Genomic DNA, 17,299 nt, shown 5'->3' on the forward strand with positions numbered 1-17,299 from the left:
CTTATGCATTCAAAAACTGAGTTGCCAATTTTGACGCGTGGGGTATGAACATATTCAGTAATCTTTCGGCTACCAAATAAACTTTATTTTCATTTACATATTTTCTACGTTATCTCAACAACCAGTTTTAGTTATTTGGAAAACACTGCTCTACAACGACCAGGCTTCATTAGAGATTGAAAATAGTTTTACACTTTCAATCTGAACCAAAATTACAAAGTGTTGCATTACGAGAGTGATGATGTGTGAATAAAGAAAGTAATGTTTCTCCGAATTAGTCAAATCTGTACTATAATAAAGAAAGCTGCTTCCTATTTATCTATATATTGGGTCATCCCATAAGTAGTGCGGTTTTTTCAATTGCATGAACTAAAAGTCGGAGGGGGACGGGATAAACTATCTGAAACAACTTGCTATAAAAGCAGGTAGTAATTTTACCTTTGTCCTTATTCTTAGTGCAAGTTTTGAAGAGTGCAGTTAGATTTTAACATTATTATATAAAAGAAAGAGAGAGAGAGTGTGTGTTTGCGTATGTGTGTGTGTGTGTGTGTGTGTGTGTGTGCTTGCGTGCATATGTGTGTGTATGTGTGTGTGAGTGTGTGTACACGCTAGATTCCTTATGGATTCGAAAACTAAGCTGCCGATTTTGACGTATAACGTATCAAAAGATTCAGTAATCTTTTGGCTACCAAATAAACTTCATTTCTATTTACATATTTGCATTACAAAAATTTAACATTTTACTCCTTCTATAAGTCACCTATCGTAAACGACATTTTATACCACGACGACGGCGACGACGACAACGATGTCACATTTTCTTTATGAGTGTGCATGTGTCTGTCAGTATATGTGTGTTTGCACTTCGTTACGTACGTTAGGCCGACGACTGATAAGTATATGTGTGTGTATGTGAAGGTGTATGTGTCTGTCAGTATGCATACGCTTTTGTGACGACTGATACAAACACACATAAACACACATATCTAAAGACAGATTCAGACATACAGCCGGACAGAGATAGGCCTGAGGCGTGCGTGAATGTATGTCTGTGTGTGTCTGTCTTAGTATATGTATGTAAGTGTACCGTCCAACAGTGAAACGCGCCGATTTTGAAAGTTTAGTTTAATTGTGGCCTGAACGTTGAACGAACAATAACATTCAGTTTGAAGTACCACAGTTTAGATTTTCCTTTTCATCATGAAGAGTTGCAGTTTAAACAGCATTAATGATTATCACTACTTATGTGCTGAAATATTATTCTGGTTTTTATAACCAATATGAAGATTTGGCTGATTTGACAGCACTCACCACACTTGCAAATATACCTGAAAAAAAGTTATTCTGGTTATTATAACAAATTCGGAAACTTGGCGAAGTAGAAAGCCTTAGCGGCTCTTTCAATATAATTATAAAAATGTTATTCCAGTCCTTATAAGCATTTTGAAGATAATGTTTTTTTAACATTCCTAGAGTCCTTATCGTATTCTTGCTATGCTGTTTTATCAGTGTGAGTATTCAACGCCGCGCAACCGTTTTACTGTGTCAGTCAGTATTTATTCTACAGCCTATAACCTTACACAGTTAAGATATATAGCAAGTGATGTCAAATTAATTTATGTCTTCCTACATACATCCTCCAGCAAATGTTTTAAATTAATTAACGTTCACAACAGCAACATATTCCTTTGTACACAGTTTGTTCAGCGTTCGTTTAAAAATAATAAATTATTTTTGCAGGAAAAATTGAATTATGCCTTCTGAATTTTCTTGGAGCTTAACTAACTTCACCGTCACATTCAATCCCAAATTTTATAACATTTAATACATGTCCCAAATAAATGTTGACTTTCTGTACTTTGTTACATTGGTGACACATAGTAATTTTTACTAAATTGGTGACTTTCCGACGCTGGAATATTTCTTTTAGAAATATTCCTTAAAAAAATTTTTTATAGCATAACTATGTTACAGAAAGTATGGTTTGCACCTATATTGACTATATTTCGTTTCGCTTGAACTTCGTGTGTGTACGTTTTGCTGTTTTTAATATCATCAATTGTATGAGTGTCTGTGTGTCTGTGAGTGAGTGTGTTTCCGAGTTCGTTACTTCTGTAGTAAACTATAGTAAAGGATATTTTACACCGTTTTAATGAGCCCACATTTAACGAAGTAGCCATCCTTATGGTAGGTGATCCCCATGAAAATCGTGATATTCTCATTCGTGCTCGAGATAACAACTTTAAACGTGTTTCAAAAACTCATCCCTCTTATGATGCTCTCCAGTATCCTCTTATTTTGTGGAATGGACAAGATGGGTATCATTTCAATATTCCACACATTGAACCTGCAACAGGAGAGCCAATTACAAACAAAAAGGTGTGGTCAAATGACTTCTATTCTTAACAATTGATGTTAAGACCAGAACAATCAAATTAATTACACATGTATCGTGATCTATTTCAGCAATACTTGGTTGATATGTATGCTAAAGTTGAGAGTCAGCGTCTCCTCAAGATTCGTAACAATCAAAAAAAGTTAAGGGCTAAAAATTATGTTCATCTCCAAGATGATCTGAGGACAGATGGTGATATTCAAAACATGGGGCAACTTATAATCCTCCCATCATCATTCACAGCTGGTCCTCGATACATGCACGGACGAACACAAGATGCTATGACATGTCAGGACATACGGAAAACCAGGTCTTTTTGTCGCTTTCACCTGCAATCCTAAATAGGAGGAAATAAAATCTAACCTTTTTTCAGTGTTGCATCTCCTGGTTTTGCAACACTGCAATACCACTCAGTGGGGGAAAGAACCGCTCATTCCATGTTCAAGCTCCCTCTAAACCTTGAAAATGAAGGAATCTCAAATGTGCTACATTTCCAAAACCTCTGTAATGGCAACAGTTCGCCAACAAACTTACTTCATTGTTTGGGATGAGTGCACTGTCGCATCGTGGAGCTCCAGAGTTACTTGACCTACCCTCCAAGACATAAAAAATAGCACGCTCATAGGAGGAGTTACAGTTCTTCTTGCAGGAGATTTTCGTCAAACGTTGTCAGTTATCCCCAAAGGATCATAAGTTGATGAGGTCAGTGCATGCTTCAAAAAATTGTACCTTTGGAGACACATGAAAAAACTTCATCTTACAAGCAGCATCAGAATACTTCTACAAGATGATCATACGAGCTTCTTAAGATTGGTAATAGGATATTAACTTTCAAATCAAGACTTCAGCTACATGAAATTACATGCTATCAAATGATAGTTTCTCTTTAGGGATCTTATAGATAAAGTATTTCCTAATTTATCTGTCAATTACACTGACGTAAACTGGTTATGTGAAAGAGCTTATAAATCTAATATTTTCCTATCCTTCCTTAATACTGGTTCCCATATGCAATTCCTATCTGCACTAGGTCTGCTTAGGAGGTTGTTGTGTCCTAGCATATGTGCTGCTTCTTTTAGTTTTCGTTTTTTCCAGTGGTGTTCTCTGTCTATTATTTTAACTTCATCCCACAGGGGAGGTGGTCTCCATTTTTTCCATACATGATCAGCTATACCCGATTTATCAATATCTCCTCGTGTCACAGCTTTGCGTTGTTCGTCTACCCTTATTTCGAAGGGGGCGGTATGTTTCACCTTTGTATAACCTACCACAGCTGCATGGGTGGAGTACACGCTGTCTTTGGTCATATTCTCTTCTACTGGTGGTTTTACTTGAAGGAAATATTTGCGAAGTGTTGTATTGCTCTTGAATACTGTCCTGATGTTATATGGGCCGCATATCTTTTGTATCTTTTCGGAGAGGCCTTTCACATAGAGTAGACAGACTGTGGACAGTTTATTGGTTTCATCTTCTCTTTGCTTCATAATTGGAGCGGATAGTATGTTTTTGGGGTAGTTGTTCTTAATAGATTGTTATTGAGTTTGATCATTTCTTCGCGGTTTGTATCACGATCGCTACTTATATTTTTTGCACGATGTTTTAGGCACTGAGCAATCCTTCTCTTTACACTGTATGGATGGTAGGAATTGAAGTTGAGGTATCACAGTCAATCCTTGAAGGTAGTTGCACTTGCTCTCTCTACTACATACTTCTCCACGGTGAAAAATTTGTGGCGGTGTATTGAACAGATTTTCACCAAATTTGGCGAAGATACTCATAACCCTAGCCCTTACCCTAACCCTAATCCTAAAACCCTAACCCTAACCCTAACTCTAAAACCCGAACCTTAACCCTAAAACCCTAAAGCTAAAACCAGTACAAACGCACGAACGATGTCATAAATAACAGTACCACCGTTAGTTGTTGTTGACAAACAACGGCACTAATGTTATTCAGGGGAAAAGATCCCATTACACTACCACAACGTGTTGTTGACAATCCACAGCAGTAATTGTTTTCACCTCAATAGACGTCAGTGATTGGTTGAAATTACCGAAATACGACAACTTTTAACATGAAATAACTTCGAATATAAAAAATTTTTCTCTGTTCTATAAGACAAAATATACAAGTATTCGAAGTTTTAAAGTGTTCCGGTTGAAAACATACTAAATAAAAACTAAATAAAAAATGGTGTCTGCCAAATCAGAAAGATCCCAGAATTCCACCTTTGGTGATAAACAATGACACCTACTATAACCAGCATCGTATGGGATGGTTGTTTAAGTTTCGAGTCGTGTCACTTATTGATGTAATTAAACTGATCTCTTAAATTATTTGATGACACTTGAAAGTTTCCCCTTCGTGCACGCCCTATCCAACAATAACAACAGTCTCTAACTGTTTCTCTCTTTAAAGGCGGAAACTTCTTATTTCCACTTCATAATGTGTATGTTAGTAAAGGATCAGAGATAGGTATGATCCTCTTTGATAGCAATAATTTTCATGAAATACAATTTATATAAGAAGTAGTAGTAGCAGCAGCAGTCGTAGTTTTTATTGTATTTGATGGCAGTTGTAGTGTTGTTGCTGATGTTTGATGTTTGCAGCAGAAGTACAGACGAACTAAAGGAACGGTAATGTTTATGATGATGAAGATGATGTCGTTGTTTTATCTGAGGTCAGCTTTGAATGACCAGATATATGATGAAAGGCATTCTAGCTGCCTTTTTTTTTTCATGTATTTTGTCATTTGATATTCAGGAAACAAAACTCTTACAGCATTGGTTTAACACCACAGCGCTCAGCATGTTGGTAACGGAGTTGTTGAGAACCACATGGAAGGTCCTTATAATTGATGCAAGGCCACAAGTTTAGAGTGCGTATGTTATGTATAAGTGTGTGCGTGAGAGGATTTATTGTATAATTAACAACCTTCAATACATATAAATGGTATTTCTTTTATAGATGTGGAATGGATTAGATCTCAAAAGTCGGAGGTACAAAACTATATAATGGATGGCATTTAATTCAATACTTTGAAGCAGACAGTTCAGAAACTGGGGTAAATTTCTTCCCACTGTAGATTTTCGTTTACTCAGGGAATAAATATACTAATTCTGGAACTGTGTATATTTTTTCAGTTATGTTGTGTCTCGGGAGGGTCATTATGCCAATCATAAACATACGCACTGGTTTTTCTTAGCTTCTTTTAATAGTATCTGTAAATCAGTTAAACATTTAACCAATTAGTTAATTGATTGTTTGATTAATCGTTTCGCCAATCAATCAGCAAGCCACCAAAGTCCTTTCGTCCCCATTCGTGACTTCATCAGTGACATGTCCTCTTTACTCCAGATCTATTTAAAGTCGAGAAGAAAATTTGAAGTAGGACAGCTTTGTGAAAAAAATACTAATTTTCTTTCTTTCTTACCACTTTGGATTTAACGATTTGTATTGTATCCTTCTTAATTACTGTATTACTAATGGAATAATAGTCTAATTCAAAAGACTGGGTTTAGTTATTACTTTTGTGTCGAATGTTTTACTATGGCAAAAGCATAAACTCTATTATTGAATAAAAGAAATTGAGGATAAATTTACTTAAAAAAACTTGCTAGGATGGGGTGGTAGTAAATTGTACGAAAAAAGTAGGGAACCACTCCAGGCACAATACTACTACTACAACTACTACTACAAAGCAAGATATAGTAGCCAAATTTTCTTTAAATCTACTCTGCCGATTTAAGCTGTTATTTTAGATTATGTTGGATAATGCAGTAGTAGGAAACGTGACAAGGAAACCTTTACGTGGTTGCTTGTAAGAAACTGTTGCAAAATCTTCCTTGAATACTTCACTGCTGTTTTTAAAAAATTGTTCAATGTACAGGTCTTTGCTATGTAGTCCGTGGGCCTATGATATAGCTAGGAAAATTCATCTACGACTCACGCCTCATCGTTTACATGCGTGCTCAGTCAGGACATACCTGGGGTGGGGGGCTACACAATAGTAATGATGTCAACACCAACGAGAGAGGCTATGCATGGTTGGTGTGACCTATTAGAAATAACTGACAAATTTCCCTCAGATTATATCCAACCGTCAGAATAAGGGAAATGACGCATTAGATAATCATATTATAAATTTACACAAAAAGGTGAGATGGTCATAACTGGAATAACTTTGATCATAGATATGCGTAACCATGATTGATATGAAACTAAGCATCAATAACTGTTTTAGACTAGACAACAATATATCGAGAAGGTTGTACATTTAAATTTCATATATTTCTACTTCATAAAAGATAAAAGACACATTTAATCATGAAAGAAAGAAATTTAAAATGCAGAGCATTTAGTATTATATGAATAAGGATGGAATTTAAAATTAAGATTTAATATTTACACATTTCACACATAAATGAACGCACGCACAAATTATATGCATCGCAAAGAATTGATTTATTGAAAATATATGTTTGAATTAACCGCAATATCCGGCCTTGTTAGGATTCATTAATCCATAAAATTAACACAACACGAGCTCATAATATTTTGAATACGTTGCTTTAAAAAGATACTAATAAACTTAGTTCGGTCCGGGGATGTGGATCAACTCAAAATTGTTGCATCCAAGCTATTCATAAGACGATTCAAAGTCAGCTTCATAAAAAGGCACGGAAAATGAGATAAGACAAACAACATTTATATTTTATTCCTATATTTAAAAAGATTTCCGGGAAAACGTTTTTTATTTTTTCAAAACTGATTTGCATAATCATCCTGAATTATTTTCTCAATCAGTAACATTTTCCAATGTCTGATGTAGTGATTGGTGGAATACAATCTTAGTCTTTCTGTCAGGAGTCAGAAAAGGACAAATTTCTGCTGTTTCTAGCTCTGGAAAAAGTATGTTGAATGTGATACTAAGTTGATTTCAATAACATTGCGCCTTGTTGGTTATCTTTGAAATGAAAGGCGTACTGGAAATTGAAATAGTTTAAATTCGAATGTCACACCTGTCAAGATCAATTCTAAGAATGAAAACATCTTCAATGTTGATGCAACCAATTCAAATTGTAGGTTTTGTGATGTGGAAGGATTTTCACGCCACTAGGCGAGTGTCAATGCTCTGTCGTAGGGTATCTAAATTTCTAAGAATGATAGAGGAGGATCCTTTCTTTTAGACGATGTAGTAGGATTCTAGAAGAATTCAAAGAATTCAATGAATTTAGAGTAATGAACTATCCTAGAAGATACAAACACTTAAAATTCATCTCACCGTTTTATTTACAGAACCTAGTATGCGAGAGGCACCCAAAAGTAACCGGAAACGTTCTCTGTGGGACAAGCTCGTTGTAGTTCAGACTTTCTGCCGCCAGAACCACTTGATGCGACCCTCAGGCATCAGTCTGCCGACCGGCGTCGTCTGGTGTTGTCGTACTTCCACGTGGTGCATCTTTGTTTTGCAGTGCTTCTCCTCTGTTCGTCGATTTTTGCGAAGGCTGAAACGAAGGAACAGCGTGCTTCCGTGAAATTTTGTTTTCTGTTGGAGAAACCGGCGGTCGAAACAGTTGTCATGCTTCAAACAACTCACATAGCTGTTACCAACCAAGTGCGAAACAAGTTTACGAGTGGTTTTCACGCTTTAAGAATTGTCATTTGTCGCTTGAGGACCAACCTCGTTCAGAGCGACCGTTGACCTCCCGAACGAATGAAAACATCCTGAAAATTCATGAACTGATCTTGGAGGACTGTCATTGAACAATTGACGAACTTGTTGTTATGACAGGTATATCCTGGAGCTCCTGCCATCGAATTTTGAGTGAGGAATTGTGAATAAAAAGAGCTGCAGCAAAATTTGTGCCTCGCTTGCTCACGGAAGATCAAAAGCAGTCACGACTGAATGCGTGTTGAGAACTGAGAGTACAGTTGGAAGTTGATCTGGACCTTTTTTCGAAGGCCATCACAGGTGACAAAAGTTGGTGCGACGGAATTTGTAGATGTGGAAGATATGAAGAAAAAATGACGGTGACGTTAAAAGGCATCGCTTCGCAAGAGTTTCAGCACTGTTTTGAATAGGGGAAAGCGCGTCTGGACTGATGCATTGCTTCAAATGGAGAATACTTTGAAGGCGATAAAAGTGTAAACTAAGTGAATAAAATAATATTGCAAAATTTCAGTTTCTTCTGAGTACCCCTTCATATCTCTTCCGTGAATACATTTATGATCATTGAAGTCGAAATGGACAGTTCAGCATAGTTTTACTATCAATACATTTACATCCCGAGCTTGATTTCCACTATGAGATGGTATTTGAATTAGTGCTTCATTGTCATGACCTTTTCCAATTCGAAGCGATACAATTGAATAGTCTCCACCGTTCTTTCTTTTTTGCATCTAGAAGAACAAATTCCTAATTGGTTGACAGCGTTAATTTCTTGACATGTCTTCAGAGAGATGAAGCTTTAGGGCAGGCATTATGCTCATCTGCTCATAGGAATCACAGATAGAATATTTGACGGGAATCATGTACAAGCAGCAGTGGTATTTCGCCAATGATTTCGTTTGTATGTCCCTCAAGTGTCCGATTTGGTACTTCTAGAACAAGTCTGTCGGCCAGAATGCATTCATTCCACACTACCATTTGATAACTCTTGAGGAAAACTGCCATGCTTCAGTCTCTAATAATGATGCAGAAAAGTGTATGTTAGACTTAAAGGAATGAGCAGTTCTTACAACTGTCAAAGTGTCACAGCTATGGAAGAGAAGGATGTAACAACGGTAGTTTTCTCTTGATTTCTGACTACCTCAGATCAAGTTGATAAGGAATGCTTTGCCAGTTCCTCCAGGTGTAAGAAAATAATTCCATGATTAGTCAGAGATTAATCTGATTCACTTCTTTATAGGTTTCTCTTAGAATTGACATCAATTTTGGTTCAATTTATTTAATGTACTCATTAAACTAAACAATGTTACATAATGTTTTTCTGAAAACTTCACTGCTCATTGAGCTTTAACGTTGCCTTTTATGTAACTGCATGCAAAGATACTTTAAGGTTTTCCCAGACACTGACTGTACCAAATCTATTTTGCAAAGAGCGAAGATGAACATATCCTCTCGAAAACCCAATTGAGGACTGGCTTTGCTGATCCTTGTCTGATGTAATCTGTCTGTTTTCGCAGATGTATTGGATTGGAGGGATTGTGTGAGGAGATGAAGATATTTTAGTGTCGTATTCCTTCATTTTCCAGAAACCTAAAATGTTAGTATCTTTGTCGGAAGGTGCTCAATCAACCTCCGTTTCCTGCTTTTAGGGAACCAAATCAAGTGGAATTTTTGACGTGATAGAAGCAACAAACACATTTGAAAAATTACAGTAATACTTGGGTGGATCGTGTAAAAAACACCCAACTATATCTAGGGACAAATTTACCTTACTTTTGTCTTTGGAAGAATTTAATTTGGCTTTGATTAATAAGCAATCTTGTAGGTTCACATTCTTTGTCCATGAAGTAAAATTTCAGATATTTGTGATCAAAATCTGAAAGAGGAAGATGTGATCCTGTGCCATGATAAATTTGTCTCTCTATATGAGATAAATTTATCATCATTAAGTATTGGCAGTCACTTTACTTGTCGCACGAACAAACTTCATATAGATACTCTCGAAACAATACCAGTTAGTAGGCTTTGTGTCTTCTAAGGGAAGACAACGAATGATCCATTTCGTTTTATTTAACATTAACCCTCTGTATTCTAGCATTTCTTGTGTGTTTAATGTATAGTTAATTCGGTATTTTACAGATCAGATAATGCGGTTTTCCGACAGTATAATGAACTCCTTCGACAACGAAATCAAATTTAAATTACGAGTTGAAGTAAAACATATTTCTTATAATTTATCTATTTATAATAGTGAGACGCAAATTTAATTTTCCTCTAGGGGCATGTTCTTCATATCATATCAAAATATTCACCTGATGTTTGATAATTCTGGAAGTAAGTGAGTTTAAACTGAAGCATGCTTTTGTAGCGTAGACTCGGGTGAAATTCTTCTCTCCCATTTATTATATATACGTGCATTCGAACGTAGCAGGGAACAGCTAGCCCTTGGTCGCTATTTGGATCCCTTTGTGTCCACTAATCTGATTGGTTGATATTGGCGCAATTTGTCTCCACTTGATTGTGCCAACTTGCCGTGTATAGCCAGTCAGAGGCCCTAAATAGGATCGCGTGGGACAACCTGTTCACCACCCTGTTTGAGCCTTTAGCTCCTTATAAAAACTCAGCTTTTCTTCGTTTCGAAGTCTTTGGTTCCTGACCTTTTAAGGTCTAGCCACTGACCACAAAGACAGCCAGTTCTAGCGACAACGCTAGACAACACCACTACCACAGCGTAGAGACTCGCCAACTTCGTCCAACAGCATTACAGCAACCTCCTTCTTCGTCGCCACCATCATGTCCTTAACGTCGTCAACATCATCCCTCTATGTACACAGCTCAGCAAACAGTTCACCCAGGTTCCAACACTTCACTGTTCGTGAATTACTTCACAACGGATCAACAGCGAATATACAACCTGCAAGAACTTCAGTGTCAAGTGACCCAGGTTGCAGCATCACAACCAAGACTTCACGTACGACATGTACCTGTAACCGGCTCAGCATCATGGCCACGACTTCGTGATACAGTATTTGGACTGCCGTGTACTATTGACTACGAACTGGTATAATCTTTCTTCTGTTTATGAACTTACCTCTCACTTCGATGGCTATACACTCTTTCAATGTCTCCTTCTTCATTGCCATACTCAAATGTTCTTAAAACACGCGCATACATCTATGCATACGAACACATACATTTTGTTCTCATGACGTTAATCATTCTCACGCGGTTGTGTCTCCTTTTCCATCTGGCATTTATTTGTTCCATTCAATCTCTCTTTATTGTAAGGCCCGTGTGATGTGGTGAAAAAGAGAGCCATTCTCCTAACCACACATCGCACGGTCCATTACATTTTCATACATCAGTAACTACATGGCATATAATGAAAGACAGATCAAACCTAGTATGGAACCATCTGCTTGAGGCTCAATACTGCAGTGCACTCGCTTTACTTCTTTCAGGACATTAGAGGATTGATTTTCTTATCAAAATTTTACGAAGCACCCATGAATTACTTCATCATGTAGTCGACCTTGCCACTCGACTCAATCATGTCACGCATCATGATTAAGCGTAGCATTCGGAAGATCAGAAGGGCAACAACCCTTATCTTTACAGATGAAAGCTTTTGCTAGGCGACTGATTTTTGTGTATCTACGCCTCGGCGCCTATAAAAGTGTAATAGGTGGTAGTAGTACCAATAATTGTCGGAGCCCTGGGAACAGTGAGTAAAAGTCTTGAGAAGTACATGGAACAAATAGTGACTGCAATAAGGGTAGAGCACTTACAGAAAACAGCACTGCTTGGAACCCCTCGAATACTCCGGATGGTGCTCGAAAAATAAGGGGTGTTGCTTTAGTTCACTGGTAGTGAACGGCTGACACCGTAGTACACCTCCAGCGTTAGAAGCTGTGCAAAAACGATAAACTAATAATAGTGATAATGATAATATATCAAGCATTGGCTCTCGTGGCTTCTTATCTTAACTGATTGGAAGTGTTATCATGTACATTGTTTTATCTTGGTATAAAAGATGGGCTACAGCAAATATTCTGCTCAATACCTCAGGCTTGCTTGTCAGTTGTTTGACCTTAACCAGTTGAACATATCCTTTGGTGGCTGACGATATGGGCATCTCTGATCACGAGCAGAAGTAGTGGAGGAGCATCATAACTGTGAGTTGAAAGGAATTCTTTGAGGTTTGAATAATTCACCTTGGGAAACATGGGTGTTTCGTTCAGCATCCATAAAAAACTCTAATACAAGGACCATTTGAGCGGGATGGGCTACTCGACCTGAAGAAAATTCTAACTGAGCCTCCCTTGCAAGGTCATGCGCTGTTTATCTTGATATGAGATCACGATGTCGCGCACATATGGTTGTGATTCATGTGCCTGGTGTACCCTTATCAGACGGGTAGTCATAATGGGTATACTGGGCTTCGTATATTTTACTCCAGTGTCACTTTGATGGTATGCACTGCTCTCACTCACTCAATAATAATAATAATAATAATAATAATAATAATAATAATAATAATAATAATAATAATAATAATAATAATAATAATAATAATAATAATAGAGACTTGGATCCAACTTGTACAAATGCAAAACAAAAGTCAAACATAAAATAATAATAATAATAATAATAATCCTTTCTAGTGGAAGCACAAAGCCTCAAAGTTGGGGGAAGGGTTTAAGTCGATTACATTGACTCCAGTGCGTAATGGTACTAATTTCATCAACACCGAAAGAAGGAAAGGCAAAGTCGACCTCAGCGGAATTTGAACTCATAACGTAATGGCAGACGAAATACCGCTAAGCATTTCGTCCGGCGTGCTAACGATTCTGCCGGCTCACAGCCTTAATAATGATGATGATGATGATAATAATAATAATCATAATAATAATAATAATAATAATAATAATAATAATAATAATAATAATAATAAGAAGAAGAAGAATGATAATAATAATAATATTGGTTATGGCTGCAGAAAGGAAAGCTGATGAAGGAGACAGAAAGTTTGTTAGTAGCTGCACAGGATCAAGCATTAAGGACTAATTCGATAAAAGCCAAGATAAACAAAAACCAAGTAGATTCCCAAAGTAGATTAGGCATCTAAGGTTACTTGCATAATGGTGATGATGATGATGATGATGATGATGATGATGATGATGATGATGATGATGATGATGATGATGATGATGATAATAATAATAATAATAATAATAATAATAATAATAATAGCAACAACAAAAATAGCAGTAGCAGAAACAACAGCGACAATAATAATCCTTTCTATAGGTATAAAACTTCAAAATAATGGGTAGGGGGCTTTTCGATTAGATTGATCCCAGTGCACAACTGGTACTTACTACATCGACACTGAAAGAATGAAAGGCAAATTCAGCCTCGGTGGAATTTGAACTCAGAAAATGATCTCGCATTTCTGGGAAAGAATGGGGGTTGGATTAATCGATTCGTATTTTTGAACAGTGATTATATTATTTATCTCGGAGTGATAAAAGACAAACTCGACTCCGATGGAATTTAAACACAGAATGTGAAGAGATGTTAAATACAAAGAATTTCCCCTGCTTTTCAACCAATTTTGACATAGCCTTACTCCTTCGTAACAGCAACAATAACAACAACAACAGCAGCAGCAGCAGCAACACGAACAATAACAACAATTTTCTGATTTAGGCACAAAGTCAGCAATTTGGTAGAGGGATCTAGTCGATGCAGCTGACCCAAGTATTCGATTGGTATTTTATTTTATCGATTCCAAAGGGATGACATAAAAATATCTATGCAGGATTTTAATTCAGAATGTGGAAAATGGAAAGGCATTTTTTCCGACGGTTGAACATTTATGCCAACCCGGTGCCCCAGATAAGCTCCTTCTCAAGTCACATAGACTCATGAGGCCGGTTTCCCGGCTTTTCTGACGTATATGTTCCCCCACTGGACGGGACGCCGGCCCGTCTCAGATAACTCATTTTTGTCAGCTGAATGGATTGGAGCAACGCGAGATGAAGTGTTTTGTTCAAGAACACAGCGCATTGCCTGGTCCAGGAATCGAAACCATAATCATGGGTGCAACATCCTAGCTACTAAGCCATGTGTCTCCACACTACCGCCTCAGATAATTGCTTCTAATTTAGGAAAAAAGAATGGAGAGGGTTAATGGAAACAGTTTACTCCAGTACTTGATTGGTTTCTGTTTTATCGACCAAAGAGGGATGAAATGCAGAGTTAAGCTCAATGCGATTTGAATTCAGAACATAAAGAGATGGAATAAATACCAGAAGGTATTTTTCGATGCTCTATCAACTCAGACATTTATTACTCCAGGTTTCTTCTAATGTAGGTGCAAGGCTAGGAATTTGGAGGGAGGAGAACGATCGATTACATTGATCTCAGTACTTGACTAGAAATATTTTTCGACCCCAAAAGGATCCCTCGGCGGGATTCCAACTCAGACTGTGAAGAGCTGTAACTAAATATTGGTTTCAAATTTTGGCAGAAGGCCAGAAAATTCGGGAAATAAAAGTCGATTACATCGACCCCAGTCCTCAGGGGTCGATGGATAAAAAGCAAAGTCGACGTCGGCGGAATTTGAACTAAGAACATAAGGACGGACGAAATGCCGCATGCTAACGATTCTGCCAGCTCGCCGCCTTAGCTTCAACTAAATATTGCAAATCATTTGTACAACGATCTGACAATCTTGCTAATCCGGTAAGTATAACAATGCTGATACGATGTTGGGATGTTGATGTATTGATGATAATTTCTAATATGGACAAAGGGCATTTCGTTGATGCGGAGAGAATTGTTGATTACATCAACTCCCAGTACTAAACTGGTTTTATTTTATCGTGCCCGAAAGGTGGGAATTGTAAACAGAATCTTGTTTATAATTGTTCTTATTTTATGTTTGGAAATTTTTCGTCACACACCTGTGACCTCTTCAGCGACTCTCCATCACTGAAGAGGTCACAAGTGTGACGAAAAATTTCTAGACGATGGACATAAAAAGCAAAATAAATAACAGTAAATATTATCTTTCCCTTTGTAGTCATTGTTTTGATTAATATTATATTTTTAATACTTCACGCACTGCTAGGAAGACAGTACAAGCAGCTCTTGGAAAATGCAGCAATCCACGAGAGAAAACACCAAATCAACAATGGAATGTTTTCCCCCTGGGAACATACCAAATGGTTACATTATCACCAAGTCTCCATACTATCCGGGTAGCTATATAACATTCACGTGTTCCTCGGGATTTTTTATGGTAGGTTCACCTTTCTTGAAATGTTCGGTTAAGTCAATCTGGATCGGCAGCATACCACGATGTGTTTCACTGGATTTGTCAACCAAATTTAACATCAATTCATCTGATATCACTCTAGGTAGGCTTATTCATGGCTTTCAATAAGCATTCATCATTTTAGGTATGGATATATAAAAAGATAAACTCATAGATAGCAAAATTCTGATTACAAAATTGTCGGAGAATATGTAACTTTGAAATCATAATCACTGTGTACTAACCCTCTTGTTGGTACGTGGCTGACCCACAAGAAGTTCAGTGTTCCAATTTGAGTAATAAGGGGACAAAAGAGCTTCAAGTCGAGTAAACTTGGGATTTGAAACTTCCGAGAGTTTAACTGTGCCTCGGGAGCGTTTAGTGGAACAATTTGCATCCCATTCGAAGTATGGTCCTACGTTGCAAAAGTTGCTCCAGTAGAACTTAAACCCACTTTTAGATCTTGTGCTACATATAGCTTCACGAAAGACCAATAAATAAGAAAACCTAATCGAGTTGTAGCGTTAGAATAGTCATTTACAGAGTATTTGCCGGTGGACTTGATATTAGACATTGTGAACAAAACATAGGGCCGTCGCAAATAGATGCTTTAGTTTAAAGGGTAAAGACCCCCTTCGGTCATGAATGACCATAGGATGCACCTAGAAAATTCCCCTCTGAGGTACAAGTCTGAGCAAGGCTGTTTATGAAAGCCAAGCAGTCGCCCATGCATACCAGCCTCTCCTCTTCATACCACTGACGTTATCCAAGGGAAAGGCAAAGGCCGATACAACTTGGCACAGTGACATAGTTTCTACAACTGAATCAACGTGAAATAAAGTGTCTTGCTCAAGAATACAACACAGAGCTCGGTCTGAGAATCGAACTCTATCGCATGGTTGTGAGTCCTACGCTCTAACCACTGAACCTTTAGTTTACTCAGGGGTTATTTCAGTCGTCTGCGCAAAGTAAAGTCAAACTTAATATCTATACATTCATTAAATTATTTAATGCATCGTAAAGAAAGGCTAGGTTGCATAAAGCTTTAATGTAAGCTCAATACATTTGTGCTTTTATATAAGCTCTGTTGAAATGATGACGAAACTATTACACAGATTATATGACTAAAGGAAGATCATTCTAACGTAACTTCAGTTTGGATAAAAGAAAAATGATTCAAAGCTTGTATGGAATGTATGTAGATGAAAAGAGAGATGATATTTTAATATAAATCTTCTATAGTCAAAAGAGAGACAATCTCATAAGACAGAAAACCTGTTAATCTATTGTTAAAATACACATCGTAGTTATAATCTGTTTATATCATTGCAGTTCCACGTTGGCTTCTAATCGCCCTGTTTACAATACTGGGATTCTTTCTTACGATTTTGATGATTCTATTATTCTATTACTACTGTTGCCGGTAAGTAATTATCTCGCGCTTTAATTCAACCTTGACAGAATGAATACCAGTAATTCAGACAGGTCAGTTGAACTGTCGAAATTTGTCCTTTATAAAAACAGTCTTGGAGTTTAATCGAAAGGAAATTAACATTCATTTAAATGAATAACTTAAGTGTTATGACTAGTCATACATAGATTTAAATATGCAAATACTTGCACACATGCACTTGCGCATGTGCGCGCATGCATGTGTGCATGAGTGTGTACGAGCACCCGTCTTGTATCTGTCTCTCACCAATTGATAGTCAGCGTTGGTTTGTTTACGTCCAAGTAACTCAACGGTTCGGCGAAAACGAACGGAGAGAATAAATGTTCGAGTTATGAATGAGTACTGAGGATAAATTCACCGACAAAACCTTCCATGATGAGATTCCATTTTAGCCGTTGTTCATTGACTGAAACAAACAAAAGAATATATATATATATATATATATATATATATATA

General features: G+C 37.2%; 1 protein-coding gene across 6 annotated transcripts in view; it reads left to right on the forward strand.

The window, feature by feature from the left end:
* The window catches only part of LOC106871419 (uncharacterized), a 48,013-nt gene that overhangs the window by 7,149 nt on the left and 23,565 nt on the right, over window positions 1-17,299 (forward strand). For 5 of the 6 annotated variants that reach the window (XM_052972027.1, XM_014917857.2, XM_014917855.2 and 2 more), the window contains exons 2-3: window positions 15,205-15,493; window positions 16,723-16,813. In XM_052972027.1, the coding sequence (XP_052827987.1) occupies window positions 15,205-15,493; window positions 16,723-16,813 (380 nt within the window). The remainder of the gene's footprint in view (window positions 1-15,204; window positions 15,494-16,722; window positions 16,814-17,299) is intronic. The other variant, XM_052972034.1, reaches the window with a different exon arrangement.

Source organism: Octopus bimaculoides, chromosome 1 (genome assembly GCF_001194135.2).
Source record: "Octopus bimaculoides isolate UCB-OBI-ISO-001 chromosome 1, ASM119413v2, whole genome shotgun sequence".
NCBI classification, from domain to species: domain Eukaryota; kingdom Metazoa; phylum Mollusca; class Cephalopoda; order Octopoda; family Octopodidae; genus Octopus; species Octopus bimaculoides.